The sequence below is a fragment of the Euleptes europaea genome, chromosome 21 (assembly GCF_029931775.1).
Source record: "Euleptes europaea isolate rEulEur1 chromosome 21, rEulEur1.hap1, whole genome shotgun sequence".
In the NCBI taxonomy this organism is placed as follows: Eukaryota; Metazoa; Chordata; class Lepidosauria; order Squamata; family Sphaerodactylidae; genus Euleptes; species Euleptes europaea.
Window position 1 is genome coordinate 19818836 of NC_079332.1, and position 16432 is coordinate 19835267.

The following is a 16432-nucleotide window of genomic DNA, read 5'->3' on the forward strand; positions in this document are numbered from 1 at the left end:
AAAAGACACATTTAGGTACTGATTTGATTGGGAAGCGGCTCTGCTGCTTTGCTGGAGACCTGCTCAAGGGGGCTCACTGAGTAAAAACAACAACGGAAGAATAATCAATAATAAAGCTATAAAAAGAAGCCGGGGCACAAAACCGCATTTAGGATCCTGAAGCAGTATTTTCAGAACAGTCATCCGAAGAGAAGCAGTCCATAAAAACAACTGAAAAAGAGGGAACTCCTCAGTTAAAAGCCAGAGCAAAAAACCCCAAACATTTTGCCATGGCTCCTAAGGGACAGCAAAGTGAGCCTCACGAGGGAGGGCATCCCAAAGGCAAGGGTCCATCACCGGAAAAGCCCAGCCTGAGCTCTGCGGGCAGAGACAAAGAAAGCAGGGCTCGAGAATAGGATCTTCACAGGATGGGAGGAGGCAGCACCAAGTCAGCGTGCCCAGAAACAAATGGGCAGCCAGTGCCAACCTTTCAGCACAGGGGTGTTATGATCCCTGGACATTCCATATGGACACAGGGTTAAACTGACTCCCTCCCCCTCCTGCTCTGTATTTTCATAGGCTCGTTTTATCACTATGCTCGTCTCAGCCTGCAGTGACAAGATCTAGCCTCTATGATTGGATATGCATGTTGCACTTAAGAGAGCTATCCTAAGTAGGTCTATTCAATGGGGCTTACTTCCAGGAAAGAGTACCATGCTCCTTAGCTGCCGCATTGTGGACCAACTGAAGAAGCAAGGAGTCTCCCACTCCCAACCCAGTCATCCTTTCCAGGATACCATAGCTGACGGCAGTGAAAGACATCAAAAGATCCAGGAGACTTAACACCCCTGTCACTTTCCGGCAACACAACCGAAGCCATTTCGGTCTCAGACTGAGGCCTCAATCTGTACTGAAACAGAGCTGCACAATCCGCCTCTTCCATGACCAGCCAAAAGCGTGCCGTGATGACCCATCTGCACACTCTGCCCAAAGAGTGGAATGTTAGCTGCTGGGAGGTGTAGTGATTTACGTCATTTGGGTCCAGGGATACCCTCCACGGTAACAATTAAAACAGCAGAACCCAACCCACACTCCACAGAAGAGCAAGCGCCAGGGTACAGGCTGGAACAGAACACAGGGTTTCATGCTCCTGTTTTTTACACAAACCAGTAGGCAATTATATGGGAAAGAAACCCTGTCAGTTGAGGATGCACCAGCCAAAATTTAACTAGAGGTAAATAGTATAGCAAGTTTGTAAAGGACACAAAATTAATCAGGATAGTGAAAACCAAGGATGACTGTGAAGAACCACCAGGAGGATCTTCAGAAATTGGGTGAGTAGGCAACAATGCGGCAGACGAAGTTTAATGTTGGTAAGTGTAAGGTGATGCACACTGGGACAAAATATGTTAATACAGAGCAAGAGATAAACGAAGGGCTGGATTAGGAAAGTTCCTTTGCTGCACTGACAATATACAATGTCACCTTACTGAGAGCTGACGTGTTGGTTCATAATCCATTGAATTTCTGCACCCCGAGCAACTGGTCACTGGTAAGGGCTTTATTAGAGAGTGGCACACGCTGGGTCAAAATGAAACCCCCAAAAACCCCATGGCCATTGTTTTAGTGCACTGGCCTAAACCTGCACATTGATTGTACTTGGATTACCAGCAGCCGTTGTACGGAACATCTCTAAGAAGCCCTCTTGTCCCCCCCGCAAAATCTTTGCCTGCCAATCCCTTCACACACTGCTGACTCTAGCATCCTACCTACCCCCCTCTACTATATCTTAATTTATAGATTTCATTAGCTTTTTAAAGAGCTGTATTTGGTTCCATACTGCATTTGGATCTGGAGCCACAAGTTTAAACCTTGGTCAGAGTCCAGAATGGAAACACTCTTGCATTTTTCGTTCCATCCAACACAACTTACAGTGCGATCTTAAGCAGAGTTACACCCCATGAAGCACACTGACTTCCGTGGACTTAGAAGAGAGTCTCTCTGCTTCGGACGGCACTACTAAAGATCGGAAGGTCCCCAAGTAAGCCCCTAGCAGCCCAGCTGCTTCTCCTCACACGCTCCTCTGCTGCACACCTGCCCCTGCAGAACTGCAGGCATGCTTGCCATGATTTGAGGATGCGGAAGTACCTGTGAGCAAAAGGGGTGGTGAATGCAGGGGAAACATTTTTTCCCCTCCTCTCTTTTCGACCTCTCTGGATACAACTACAGGGCTGAGTGGGAAACTAAGGTAATTAAACCGCCCCTCCCCCTACCACAGTTTCATGGTGTTTGGACCATGTTATGTTGGGTTAGTCTTTCTGTAGGATTGAGGGGATTGTCATGACTGACAGTTTTCGGTATCATTACAAAGCTTACACTTATTTGCTGATAAGGTGTCTGCTGTTGGTCAGCAGGAGCCCTCAAGACAGAGCACGCTCTCAACCAAAGTTCAAGACACCGGAACAGCCAGTTCAAAGTAGTCATGGTGCCAAACACACAATGACCGAGTTCTACTTTGTTAAATGCTGTGGCTCAGTGGTAGAGCATCTGCTTGGCATGCAGAAGGTCCCAGGTTCATTCCCCGGCATCTCCAGTTAAAGGGACTAGGCAAGCAGGTGATGTGAAAGACCGTTCTCTACCTGAGACCCTGGAGAGCCGCTGCCACCGTCTGAATAGACAATACTGACTTTGATGGACCAAGGGGGGTCTGATTCAGCATAAGGCAGCTTCATATGTTCTTGTGACAGCGATCCCAAGATAAAACATGTTTTCCATCAATTTAGTTAGCACAAAAGAGGCAAGGTACATTCCCTACCCCCAACATCAGATTCACAAAGAGAAAGGCTCAGCAATAGCAGTTAAAATACCTTGAGAGACCTGCATGCGGCTCATAGGCACGCCTGGCATTGGCATCGGCCCATCTGTAAGGAAATAAAACCTGGTTACTTTTGATTAATTAATTACTTCTGAGAAATTAAGCTATTAGCCTCACAAATCAACCACACCAAAATGCTAAGTCAGCAGATGTTCCAGCTGAGCGTCTGGCTGCCCAGCTTCAATTTGTTTCCCTCAGGAAATACATTGAGGGCCTGGGCTCCTCTAGAGGAAGCTGTAGCAAGCCAAGGGAGCATAGAAGCCTGTTGGGGAACTCTGCCCACAGAGCAGCTGGACGTTTCTTTCCCCACCCGCAAGGCCCTGCTGTAGATCAGCAGGAGATGAGACTTGTGTCCGGGCAGAACCCAGAGCAAAAGGGCCTCGGCATTTGACAGCAGGTCCAATAACAACTAACAGGCCAGAAGACAAGCCACAAACCCATTTCCACAGTGCCTGACCTGAGCTGCTCGCTACAAAGCAATGCTAAGAATGGGAATTTCAGAGGGAAAGGTACGCAGGCCCAGACCCCAACGAGGGTTTAAAGAAGTAGCGTCAGAAGGGGGGGGGGAGGGCATGCTGCAGCATGAGTGTTGAGTAGATGCATGAAGGCAGCTCAGGGTGGAGCAGGCGGCAACCTTCTCTCAAGCAGAGGGTCTACTGTCAGTTTTCCCAACAGCCAGCAACTTCTTCATCAATGGAAGAAGGTGTCCTTGTGTGAGTGGTGCCTCCTTCCCCCTCCCTCCGTGGGTTCTGCAAACCTTCCCATTGCCCTCCCCAGTCCCTGTGCTCCACCGAACGAAAAAGCAGGGGACATTGCTGAAACGACCTAACAAATGGGCAGCTATCTCTTCCTCCGCCTCTCATTTGCCAGCAGAGTGGTGGCAGTGGAGACAAAGCAGCAGCAGCCCCACAGGATGCAAAGACCCACGGCAGAGGCCGGACACCAGGGGACAGTTTGGGCCCGCAATGCTGGCCTGCACCTCTTCCTCATTTAGGAAGTGGAAGGAGGGCCTTATAACCAAAGAGGAATATAAACAAATAACTAGTGCATGTAGGGAGAGTGTTAGGCAAGTTAAAGCTCAAAATGAGCTTAGGCTAGCGAGGGATGCTAAACACAACAAAAAAGGGTTCTTTTCCTATATACAGAGTAAAAGTAAGAATAAGAACAAGGACAAGATAAGCCCATTGCGGGGACCGGAAAGTGAAATTATAACAGGAGATGAAGAGAGGGCAGAACTCCTCAATTCCTACTTTTCCTCAGTCTTTTCTTGCGAGGGAAGCGGTGCTCAACATGGCTTAAACAGAACACATGATGAGGGAAGGGATTTGCAGCCAAGGATTGCCATTGGGGTAGTGCACAAACACCTAGTTTCTTTAAATGAAACAAATTCCTCTGGGCCACATGAATTGCATCCAAGGGTACTCAAAAGAACTTGCAGATGTAATTTCTGAGCCTCTGTCCCATATTTTTGGAAAATCTTGGAGAACAGGTGAGGTGCCAGAAGATTGGAGGCGGGCAAATGTTGTCCCCATCATCAAGAAGGGGAAAAAGGAGGATCCAGGTAACTACCAACCCATCAGCTTGACTTCTATACTGGGAAAAGTTTTCGAACAAATCATCAAACAGTCAGTCCTTGAGCATTTAGAAAGGATGGATCTGATCACTAAGAGCCAGCACGGGTTTCTCAAGAACAAGTCATGTCAGACTAATCTTATCTCCTTTTTTGAGAAACTACCTTACTGGATCAGGGGAATGCTCTAGACACAGTTTATCTTGATTTCAGTACGGCTTTTGATAAGGTTCCACATAGTATTCCAGTTGACAAATTGGGAAAATGTGGGTTAGATCCTATCACTGTTAGGTGGATCTGTAACTTGTTGACAGATCACACCCAAAGAGTGCTTGTTAATGGTTCGTCATCCACTTGGAGAGAAGTGACTAGTGGAGTTCCTCAGGGATCTGTCCTGGGCCCTGTGTTGTTCAACGTCTTTATAAATGATTTGGATGAAGGAATAGAGGGGATGCTTATTAAATTTGCAGGTTATACTAAATTGGGAGGGGTAGCAAATATGGTAGAAGACAGAGCCAAGATACAGGATGATCTTGACAGGCTGGAGAATTGGGCTAAAACTAATAAAATGCACTTCAACACAGATAAATGAAAAGTTCTACATTTAGGTAGGAAAAATCAAATGCATAATTATAGGATGGGGGAGACTTGTCCGAGCAGTACTTGAAGAGCTGTCATAGAGAGGAGGGTGCCGAGTTGTTTTCTGTTGCCCCAGAAGGTCGTACCAGAAACAACGGGTTGAAATTAAATCAAAAGAGTTTCCGTCTAGACATTAGGAAGAATTTTCTAACAGTTAGAGTAGTTCCTCAGTGGAACAGGCTTCCTCAGGAGGTGGTAAGCTCTCCTTCCCTGGAGGTTTTTAAGAAGAGGTTGGATGGCCATCTATCACCAATCCTGATTCTATATCGGCTGGAGGCGTCATTAAAAAAAAGAGGGGAAAACACCTCTCCCTCTGGGCCAGTTTCCGCAGGAGGATTTCCCACACATTCTGGCCTCATGTTTGCAGGACACGCCCACCTCCCCAAGCCCCTCACGACACTCCCCACGGGTCATGCCCGGGTATTTCATCAGCCAGCCACCACCCCTGCCGTTGTTCCCTTTCTGGATTCTTTTGAGGAGACACTCAGAAGTGGGCCTTCCTGTGGGAAGGGAGGGGCTTAAGCACTGCTGCTAAAGGAACACACTCACTTTCCTGCCTCCACTACAAAAGCACAAAAGGCACCACGGGTGGACACCCCGGCCACATCTAAGATGCCACAGCTCCCAAGGACAGGGGAAAAACCCTCCAAGACCAGAGTGACAGAAAGAGTGAGTTCTCCCTCCAGCAAGCTCACGAGGCACTGCATCTTCCATTCTCCCCCAGAGCCTCCCTCCTCTGGACAGAGGAACACTCCTGCATGATCCACCTCCAGACCCAGTCAGGCTCAAAATCCCTCAGGATTACAAGAGCCTTTGAATTCTCAGGAGAAGCCAGCCTGGACCCCTTGCGATTCTCTGCTTGCTTCTTGGCCTCCAACATCGTCATCTGCATAAACTCTGGCTGAAACACTGGAAGGTGGGTCATTTATTCAACCATAACCTTTCCTTTGTTCCTTATTGAGGGAGAAGGTAAGAAATATAAATATAGACCCAACAGAACAGGCCCCAATTCCTTTTGGATGGCCAGAGGATTTTTTTCAGCACAGAGTCTCTACAGATTCTGGATCACACAAGCAGTCCTGAACCAGATTCTGATCCCATTTCAAGCCTAACACCCCCTCTCCGGGAGCTGCAGCCAACCAATCTGTCAACAGTCCTTTCAGTCCTTGAAGGTCCTCTGCCCTGACTGGGTTGAGCTCCACCCAGAATTGGTGGCTGCGCCAGACAATCAGCCAGGGGTATGTCACAGATTTCCTCTAAAGTTGGGAGAGACATCAACAAAGCCATCAGTCACTTGCTGAACATTCAACCCACACAGAGTCTGACTGGAGAATTAGTTTCTGGGACTTACTTCATCTTACCGTACATACTCGGGTATAAGCCGACCCGAGTATAAGCCGAGGTGCCTAATTTCACCCCAAAAATGGGGAAAAATTAGGCACCCGCGTATAAGCAGAGGGTGGGAAAGGAGGCCCTTCCCCCCCCCCCCGCCGCAGGCTTACCTTACAGGGCCGCCGCCTACCAGCGTGCCTTCTCTGCTGGCCAGGAGCGGCCCGCGGGGCCTCCTGGGCGCACGGAGGGGGCCTCCGCCTCCGCCAGGGAAGGCGCGCGGGCAGGCAGCGGCGGCGGGTCGGTCGGTAGGTAGGTGGAGGGAGGGAAACGTGCCGCCGCCGCCTTCCCTGTGCGTTCCTCCTGCGAGCAGTCAGCCCCGGCCAGCAGGCATGGGGAGGGAGGGGGGGGAGAGAAGGGGGTTCCAGCAAGCCCTTCCCCGCCCCGAGGCAGCCTGGACTGCGGAGGAGGCGGCGAGCGCCTAGGCGTGGGCGCGGAGGCAGCTAGGACCGAGCCCGGCGGCAGAGCACGTCCTGCGCAAGGACCCTCGCCTTGGCCAGCGTGGGTGGCTGGAGCGAGGGGGCACGCGTGCGAGGAGGGGAGGGCGCGTGGCGGGGAGGGGGGAGAAGAAGCCGCTCCCTCAGCACTGCCACGCCGAGGGGACGGCAGGAAAGGAGGCACGAGAGGGGCTCTGCTCCAGGTGGGGCCCGGCTCTGCTGGAGGGAGGTGGCGAGGTAGAGGCGGGCCGGCTGAGGCGCCTCGGCCTGGCCCTTCACGTGGGAAAGCGGCGGCGCCACCGCTTCCAGGGCGCCTCCTCCCTCTCCTCCACTGCCTGGGCTCCCCGGCGAGGCTCCAGACCCGAGGGCGGGGAGGAGAAGGGAGGCGAGGAGGCCGGCAGCTCCCCCCCACCACACCCGTGCACGCCAGAGAGAAAGAGCGCGCGTGTCTCCAAAAGAGAGACGGCGGAGGCACGCCGCGAGAGAGGGGTGGAGGGGACGGTGGCGCGCAGCCCGGCTGGCTGGCCGGCCGAGAGGGAGAGCGCGCGCGTACCAAGGAGAGCCTTTCCCATTAACAAAACAAGACAGAGGGGGGCGGATGGCGTCACCCAGCGCGGGCTCCGCCTCCCGCTGCAGTCCTCGCGTGGCGCCAGAACAGGGGGCTGCGGGTGCGTTGGGCCGCGGTGGGCCCAGCCAGGAGAAAGTGTGGGCGGGGGTCTGTTTTCCCCCCTTCTACATCGCTGCCGCCACCATGCGGAATGGGAGAGGCTGCGTGCAAGCGGGTCGCTCCCCCCTCTTCCTCCCCCCCGCCTGGCGTCCCGGCTCGCGCCTTTCCCCGCCTCCCTCCCGCAGGAACAAAAGGCAGAGGTGCGCGCCTCCTCCGCGCGTGTTTAGGGAAGGCGCACGGGCAGGCGGCGGTAAGTTCCCCCCCCCTTACCGTATTGACCCACGTATAAGCCGAGTTGGGCTTTTTCAGCCCTTTTTTGGGGCTGAAAAACTCAGCTTATACGAGAGTATATACGGTATTTGTCACGTTCAAGAAAATTAGTGATTAGAGACCAATCCTGGACCTAAAGCACCCCAACAGGCTAGTGAGAAGAGATTTTGGATGTAGACACTTTAATAAAAAATGGAGGCCCTCCAGGTGGGGGAACTTCCTTACCTGCATAGACCTTAAGGAGGCCTACCTGCAAGCTCCCATCCACCCAGGCTACAGGAAGTACCTTAGATTGCCTACATGGAATCATAAGAGTTGGAAGGGACCACCAGGGTCACTAGTCCAATCCCCTGCACAATGCAGGAAATTCAAAACTACCTCCCCCTCACACCCTCAGTGACCCCTACTCCATGCCCAGAAGATGGCCAAGATGCTCTCCCTCTCATCATCTGCTTAAGGTCAAAGCATTGCTAACAGATGGCGAGCTAGCCTCTTCTTAAAAACCTCCAGGGAAGGAGAGCTTACCACCTCCTGAGGAAGCCTGTTCCACTGAGGAACCGCTCTGTTAGAAAATTCTTCCTAATGTCTAGACGGAAACTCTTTTGATTTAATTTGAACCCGTTGGTTCTGGTCCAACCTTCTGGGGCAACAGAAAACAACTCGGCACCCTCCTCTATGCGACAGCCTTTCGAGTACTTGAAGATGGTTATTATATCCCCTCTCAGTCTTCTCCAACCCAGCTCCTTCAACCTTTTCTCATAGGACTTGGTCTCTAGACCCCACACCATCTTTGTTGCCCTCCTCTGGACACACTCCAGCTTGTCTACATCTTTCTTAAATTGTGGTGCCCAAAACTGAACACAATACTCTAGGTGGGGTCTAACCAGAGCAGAGCAAAGTGATACCATCACTTTGCGTGATTTGGACACTATCCCAACAGTTGTTCAATACAACTCATCAAAATCAGCACGGTTTGTCTGGATGTAAATATCTTTACTAGCTGTTTTGACCTACGAAGTTGTAAATGGTCAAAGACTTCTCAATCTGCCTAGCAGCTGGTCCCAGGCGCAGATTATACTGGGCTTGCTAATTTATAATTGTCCATGTGTGTTGCTTCATGCATTGTTTTTACCTGAACACAGTTTTGTTTCTTTGTCTTGAATACCATCATTGGCAGAAAGGTGGGGCATATGTTTCCAAAAGAAATACTTGTGAAATGCCTATCAGTGGAGTGAAAATGCAAAACTCAAAAACTTTTGCCTTCTCCCTTGGCCGGTACTTACTGGGAGGTCTCACAGGCTGGGCCATGGTTGCTGCCACCTGAGGGATGCCGGCGGCCTGACTCCCTGGGGGCTGTAAGGCCGGCTGGTTACCCAAGATCCCTTGCTTGTGCAAACGAGACCTCCGCTTTTCTTCTAGTTCTTTTTGTATTTTATAGATTTTTTCAGCCAATAAATGGTAGTATTCATCCTACAAAGGAAAAGTACATTAAGGTTAGTTATAAAAGATATTTGAAAAGATGAGCCACAGAGGATGCAAAATAATCCTGCTGGATAATTTACACTTCACATAAGCAATTGGAATCTGAAGCAGTTTGTTTTTCTTAACCTGTGATCTAGAAACATGAACACGGGTGTCGAGAAGACTGCACGTCTGTCTGCGCTCGGGCACAATTGCAAGTTGTAGATCACAGAATCATCTGATTAACAATATTGGGATCTGGTGGCAGCAGCCTGACAATAGCTATGTTGAAGAATCCAGCTCAAACAAGGTACAGAGACAAGAGAAAAAGACAGAAATGGCAGAGTAACATCTACTCCTCCAGTTTAAAGGGGATCAAGCAGTAAGGCATCTATCAAGTTTTTATCCTGCCCTCCTCCTTCCAAGGAGTGCAGGAGAGCGCACATGGCTCTCTACTCTTCCTGTTCAGGCACGCCATGGAGGCTGGCCCAGACTGCCTAGGGTGTGGAACTGGTTCTAAAAGCTGGGATCTTCTGGATTTTTCACTCCCATTTTATAGAACATATTATTTAACTGATTATTTTGGGATGTTTTCATGTCCTTTTAAACAGCTTTGAGGTTACTTTTTTCAATAAATAATTAAATTTATCCTCATAGCAATCCAGTGATCCAGGTATAGGATCTTGCTGGATCGTGTACAGGATAATCAACAGTCAGGATAAACTGAAGGACAAACTGGTGAAAGTTTGGCTTCCTTTTCTAAGCCAGAAACATAAAATGAAACATATCAGGTTTTTCAGAACTGAGAGGGGTGCTTCTGTGACACTTTGGCTTCCACCACTTCATGCAACACATCCTTAAACAAAGGAGCAGTTTGCTGATCGTGTTTCCACTTAAATCACTGTAATCGGCTCTGCTTTTTCAGCCGCAAAGCAAACTGCACTGGAAGCAGAGGCTTCTTTTGCCTTGGTGTGCCCTTGCAGAACAGGGACACAGCGCATCAAACAGCCGCTCACCAACTGAAGCCTTCGTCCAACAGATAACATACCCTGCTGTTAGCTGATTCATACATATCGCCTTCCACTTTCCTAGCATAAGCCACCAGATTCTCCATCCGGCGATCTTTCAGTGCAGCTGGGTCAGGAGTGGGAAAGATGGCTTGGACGCTGCATCAAGGAAAGATGTAAATCTCCTTTTAATTACACAGCTAGAAATCCTCTCTGTCTACATTATGCAAAAAGGCAAAAAACACTCCAACACCGACATCTTTCAATTTCATAATTCAGGTCATTCAAGAGACCGGATGAAATAACAGTATGAAAAAATATGGGGATGGGGGGGGGGATCACTTCTACATTTTCCCCATCTTCTACCAAGAAAAGGGAAAGGGACAGAATTTAGTGAAACACCTTCTCTTATAATGAAGGGACAAACGAATTCTCCCTTCTATCCTTCCAACACTCTACAATGTCTTCAAAGCTCCTGCCACCCCACAATTCAAACCCATCAATTGGCACTAAAGTTCAAGAGAAACTTCTCCAGCCCCGCTATAAGCAGTGACGGGTCACAGCAGATACATACAGCTTATGGACTAAGTGATTGCGCAAATCCTGAGTGACATGTTCATGCCATGCTTTCCTCATCCCGGCACTCGATGGTGGTGCGGCCGTCGGCATGGAGCCCCCAAGATTTCCAACACTGCCGGAATTTGGGCCATCATTCAGTAAAGGGCTAAAGGACGGAACATTGGAAGAGATTATGAAGCTGGCTCAGGACCCGTTTTACTGCATACCAGTTTATTACTCTGAGCATCCCAAATTACTATTTCCATGAGTAAGCAAGTAAGCAATCAATCAGGTACATCAATACAAGAAAAAAAAAATTGGGGGGGGGGAGAATAATGGCGAAAGAGCAAGATGAAATAACAATACAAAACAGAGTGACTAACAACTGGTGCTATTTCCAAAACAGAAAAATATTACCAAACAAAAATAACTCAGTGATTGCTTCAGACATGGCTTACTTTGCAGCCGCAAGTGAAGTCGGAAGAGCCGTCTCCATGCCAGCCTGCTGGTCTGCTAATCCTCCCGCTGCCAGATTCATCTGAGTAGCTCCTTTGGAATAAGATTACCTTTCATTAATTCTGATGGAATATCAAAGAATTCACACTTTTAAATCACCAATGTTTATATATTAATTTATGGAAGATCTCAGAAGCTAAGCAGGGTCAGCCCTGGTTAGTATTTGGATGGGAGACCACCACGGAATACCAGGGTTGCTATGCAGAGGAAGGCACTGGCAAACTACCTCTGTTAGTCTCTTGCCATGAAAACCCCAAAAGGGGTTGCCGTAAGTCGGCAGCGACTTGAAGGCACTTTACACACACACAATTGTGTCTTTGCAAATTGCAACTGCAAATGTTACTAAGTCTACAGTTCTTCAAATGATTGTTACACTAATGATCCTGGATACAGGATCTGAAGATATCAATAATGATGAAAAAGGGTCACTAAACAGGAAACCTTCAAGGAAGGACCAGCAAGCAAAACCAGCTCTGCAAGCAACAGACGTCAACCAGGAGGGTTTGCCAACTGATACAGCAGGCCAAAGGTGGGCTTCTGTTTTTCCCAAGCAGCTACACTAAAAAGTTCATCTGTAGCACCCCATAACCTTACAAATCTACCTACCTTATTGCTATCTGCCTAGCATCCCTGGGCATCCCTGAGAGCCAGCATGGTGAAGTGGTTAAGAGTGGCGGAGTCTGATCTGCAGAACAGGGTTTGATTCCCCACTCCTCCACATGAAGCCAGCTGGGTGACCTTGGGCTAGTCACAGCTCTCTCAGCCCCACCTGCCTCACAGGGTGTCTGTTGTGGGGAGGGGAAGGCGAATGTAAGCCAGTTTGATTCTTCCTTAAGTGGTAGAGAAAGTCGGCATATAAAAACCAACTCCTCTTCTTCTTCTATAAATATTGCCTGATTCTCATCCATATGTGTGTGTGTGTATAATAATAATTATATAATTTATTCATTTTTCATATATTTATATAATCCTGATTCAGGATGCCCGTGAAGGTTATGGTTTTCCATGAATCAAACACTAATGCAAATATCTTGGAGTAAACGTATGCTTCCCCATGCTTGAAGCACTTGTTACTGGTTGCTGTTACCAGCAGTTTCCCTTTCTCATTTCTTCCACATACCCAATGCATTTATGGTCCGCATTTGCTGATGGGTCTGAGGCTGAGCCGTTTGCTGGCCTTGTACTTGCGGTTGCAAAGGCGCCTGTGGCTGATTGCCATAGGGCAAGCCAAGAGCAGCGTAGGCCCGCTGCATGGAGCTGGGGTCGATTGGGTTCGGGTTACTGAGGGAAGGAGCTGTTGGCTGGCTTGTTCCAGAAGCAACAGAATTCTGTATTCCATTACCAGGGGATCCAAGGAGCGCTACAAAAAACAAACATAAATATGATTGCACTTCTTTACCCTAAGAAACAATGCATATATAGGTTAACAAATGGTTAACAAATGGTGGAGGGAAGGGGAATAGGTCTACTCACACAGTGACTAAGGAAGTGATCTGAATCTCAGTTCCAGCTCCTCAGGCACCACAAAAACAACTGTTTCAGCTCTTTGTTCTTAATAAACAGGAGTCTGGTGGTACCTTAAAGACTAACAAGTTTTTATTCTAGCATAAGAACCAGTGGACAGAACCAGTAGACTGCAACCTACTTTTTTGGATGCTCACAACAGGCCCTCACTAGGCAAACTGTATGGAGAATATGAAGGGGGGGGGAAAGGTAAACAGGATGGGGTCAAAGGGCCGTGTAATGCAGGAAGCACTGGGTGAGATGCAGTTGTGTAAAATCTGCATAAGATCTTAAGAAAGGCCCTGCTGGATCAGACCAAGGCCCATCAATTCCAGCAGTCTGTTCACACAGTGGCCAACCAGGTGCCTCTAGGAAGCCACTAACAAGACGAGTGCAGCAGCACCATCCTGCCTGTGTTCCACCGCACCCAAAATAATAGGCATGCTCCTCTGATACTAGAGAGAATAGGTATGCAGCATGACTAGTATCCATTCTAACTAACAGCCATGAATACCCCTCTCCTCGATGAATATGTCCACTCCCCTCTTAAAGCCCTCCAGGCTGACAGCCATCACCACTTCCTGGGGCAGGGAGTTCCACAATTTAACTATGCATTGTGTGAAAAAATACTTCCTTTTATCTGTTTTGATTACATCTGCATGTAATCAAAGGAAGTACAGAGACCATTCACCCACAACAGTAACCGGTGAAAACTTAATTTCTATAAACTACATGAAGCTTGTTCACCACACACATATCAAATGAAGATTCCATAGTCCTTATTAATTTCAAGATGGAAATAAGCACCAGCTTAGATGGAAACCCCCTCCCCAACCTCTACACCAACCTATATGCTTCCCACTACCACCCTGAGCACACCACACAATCCATGGGTTTGGATCCACTGCAAAATTCCCACTTACTAGATCTCTTGTGCAAGTAGATACACAAGAAAAAGACCACAGTAGCTGTTCGAACTACGTCAGTCTTATCGTATCCAAACCTGTGTTTCTGCCTACACAAGATCTTATGCAACCAATTTCTGGGCACTATGATATGTAGGGAGGAAAACACCAAGGTGTTTCACAAGATTTTGCACAAGTGGAACTGTGAGAAGTCCACCTATGTTCCCGCTTGTACATCACTGGATCCAAGCCACTGTTTATAGTCAAGTATTAGGTTACTCCAGTTCCTTGGATAGGGACTCACACCTTGAGGATTTACATTCAGCATTTTTGTGATTACAAAATAAACCTCATTAAGTAGGCTTGTGCATAAACCTGAACCGACCCCCCCCCCCAAAAAAAGCCACTTCGGTAAATTTCGGGTTTGAGTTTAATGAATGCCAAAACCTGGAGGGAGAGCCAAAGTCGAACTGGCCATTCCTGAAAAAACCAGGTGTTTATTCGGCTTTTCCGAGTTCTGCTTTCCCCAGGCTTTGCAAAGCTCCTGGAGGGGCATTTTTTGAGATAGAGCCCCCAAATTTGCAGCGTAGCTGCAAGGGACTCTCCTTGCCTGAACCCCCATGTTTGGTGAAGCTTGGGTGTGGGGGTCCAGTTTTATCGGGTCTGGGTAGCCCCATCCTCCTCTATAGAGAAGAAATAGTTAAGTGGCTGTGGTCAAATTCTCGATTGTGAATTTTGCTATGCTTTTCTATGGAGGAGCCCAGCAAACTTTCCCACCAGTGAAAGCAATAGGCCCCTACGGGCTATCCTCCTCTATGGAGGAGAATGGGGTGACCCAGACCCCATAAAAGCAGACCCCTGGACCCAATCTTCCCCAAACTTGGTTGGGGTCAGGCAAGGATAGTCCCTTGCATGAATGCTGCAAATTTGGGGGCTCTACCTCAAAAAATCCCCCCCAGGAGCTTCGCAAAAACCCCCATACATGCAAATGCCTGAATTTTTCCGGGTAACCCGGAAATAAGCTGAATCCCCATATTTATCAGTATGGGAATTCAGCTTATTTTGGGTTTACCGAAAAAAATTGGCCCCAATAAACCTGAACCCAGAATTTACCGAAATGTTTTTTGGTTTTTTTTGCACAGTCCTATCATTAAGTGAAGGAAAAGGTCAATAAGCCCAAACTGGGGCCCAGGAACAGCCTATGGCAATTTAAGCCCAAGAGAGATTACACAACCAACAAAATTTATTGGCAATTATCTCTAATTACCTGATTAAGTAAGATTTCTCTACCATTTATTGAACTGAAGCAACTACTTACGTTGCTGGTTTCTCTTGTCACTGGCATTTTTCAGTGGCAGACACACAGGGCAATCGTGCCGAGTACAGTTCTTCCAGTGGGATATGATCTGACGCGATGATGCACAGTGGGCAACTAGGATGGGAAGGGAAGTAATGAACTCGGTCTTTTAATCTTTGATCAGCATTAATTCCTACCTTTTTCACTAAAAGCTGCACAAATACTTGCAAAAATGAATTATGGACTCTATATAAACCTCAAATGAGTACCATCGAATCACACCAAGTGGAAGCTGCAGCAGGAGGCATTCAGAATGGATGCCAGCATCATACATGATGGGTTGCATCTACCATATTTACACAGGTGGGAGGGCATCTGGATCCAGTGCTCAGAGATCTCTTAGGACAGGTACATTAACAAAACACTACACTTTTAAAAAGCTCACACACCCTCAAAGCAGGTAAAAATACATCAATACATTCAGATAGCAAAATCTAGCAAGAATATTAATTCCACCCTCCATAACTATATTGTCATAAATTTTAGGTGTCCTTTGTAGATGAGAGAAACCATGATGCGAAAGAAAGGACAAAAAAATTAATTCCTGTGCACTACAAAAACAGTTCTTGCAAGTTCCAAAAGACACTGGGTCAGCAGAACTGTCTCTCCACAAGCGGAACAACAACAAGGCAATCTCACAACTATTAAGAAAACCGAGTGATCTTAAATTCACCGAGGCATCTGCTTCCAGGCATTCACTTTCTCCAGTAGCTCTTAAGGGGCATGCTGTAGCTCAAAGGGGCATGCTGACACACCAGCGTAGGGCACATCCATATAACTCCACTACACACTACTGATCGCTGCTAGTGCAAATGTCGTAGCTGGACCAGTACAGGGCTAATAATACAAAATCAGCTATGTTAACACCAGACTCCCATGGCAAATGGTTATGTGTTCCCACGAAATATTTTCTGCCCAATCCATATGTTACTAAGAGGGCACAGCAGCCACCTCCCTCCCCCAAGCTTCCCAGTGGTTTAGTCATATGGTTTGGTAAGAGATGAATTTCTCACCCATTTCCACACCAGAATCAGTGGGCTCAGAGTACTCACCTGTGAATTGTCCTCAAATTCTCTCAGATGCCACTGCATAAAATACTCCTCTCAGGCCAGCAGACTGAATAACAAACATTGATTAGAGATGACATCTCTACAAACACCACACACCCTTCCTGCAGCCTCTCAGATGAATCCTTCCAAACAGCCAAAACTCTTAATCATTAATTCCTGAACAAATGGAACTCTATAAAAAAGAGCTGGTTTCTTCCTTTCTCCTTGGTGTTGTTGCAGATAGGAAGTT

General features: G+C 47.9%; 1 protein-coding gene across 1 annotated transcript in view; it reads right to left on the reverse strand.

Moving 5' to 3' along the window:
- Positions 1–16432, reverse strand: part of CREBBP (CREB binding protein) — a 128376-nt gene that overhangs the window by 72695 nt on the left and 39249 nt on the right. Inside the window, exons 5-11 of the mRNA XM_056866166.1 lie at positions 15095–15208; positions 12489–12728; positions 11311–11401; positions 10869–11018; positions 10336–10453; positions 9110–9296; positions 2847–2900 (exon numbers count right to left, since the gene is read on the reverse strand). Coding sequence (XP_056722144.1) covers positions 2847–2900; positions 9110–9296; positions 10336–10453; positions 10869–11018; positions 11311–11401; positions 12489–12728; positions 15095–15208 — 954 coding nt within the window. The remainder of the gene's footprint in view (positions 1–2846; positions 2901–9109; positions 9297–10335; positions 10454–10868; positions 11019–11310; positions 11402–12488; positions 12729–15094; positions 15209–16432) is intronic.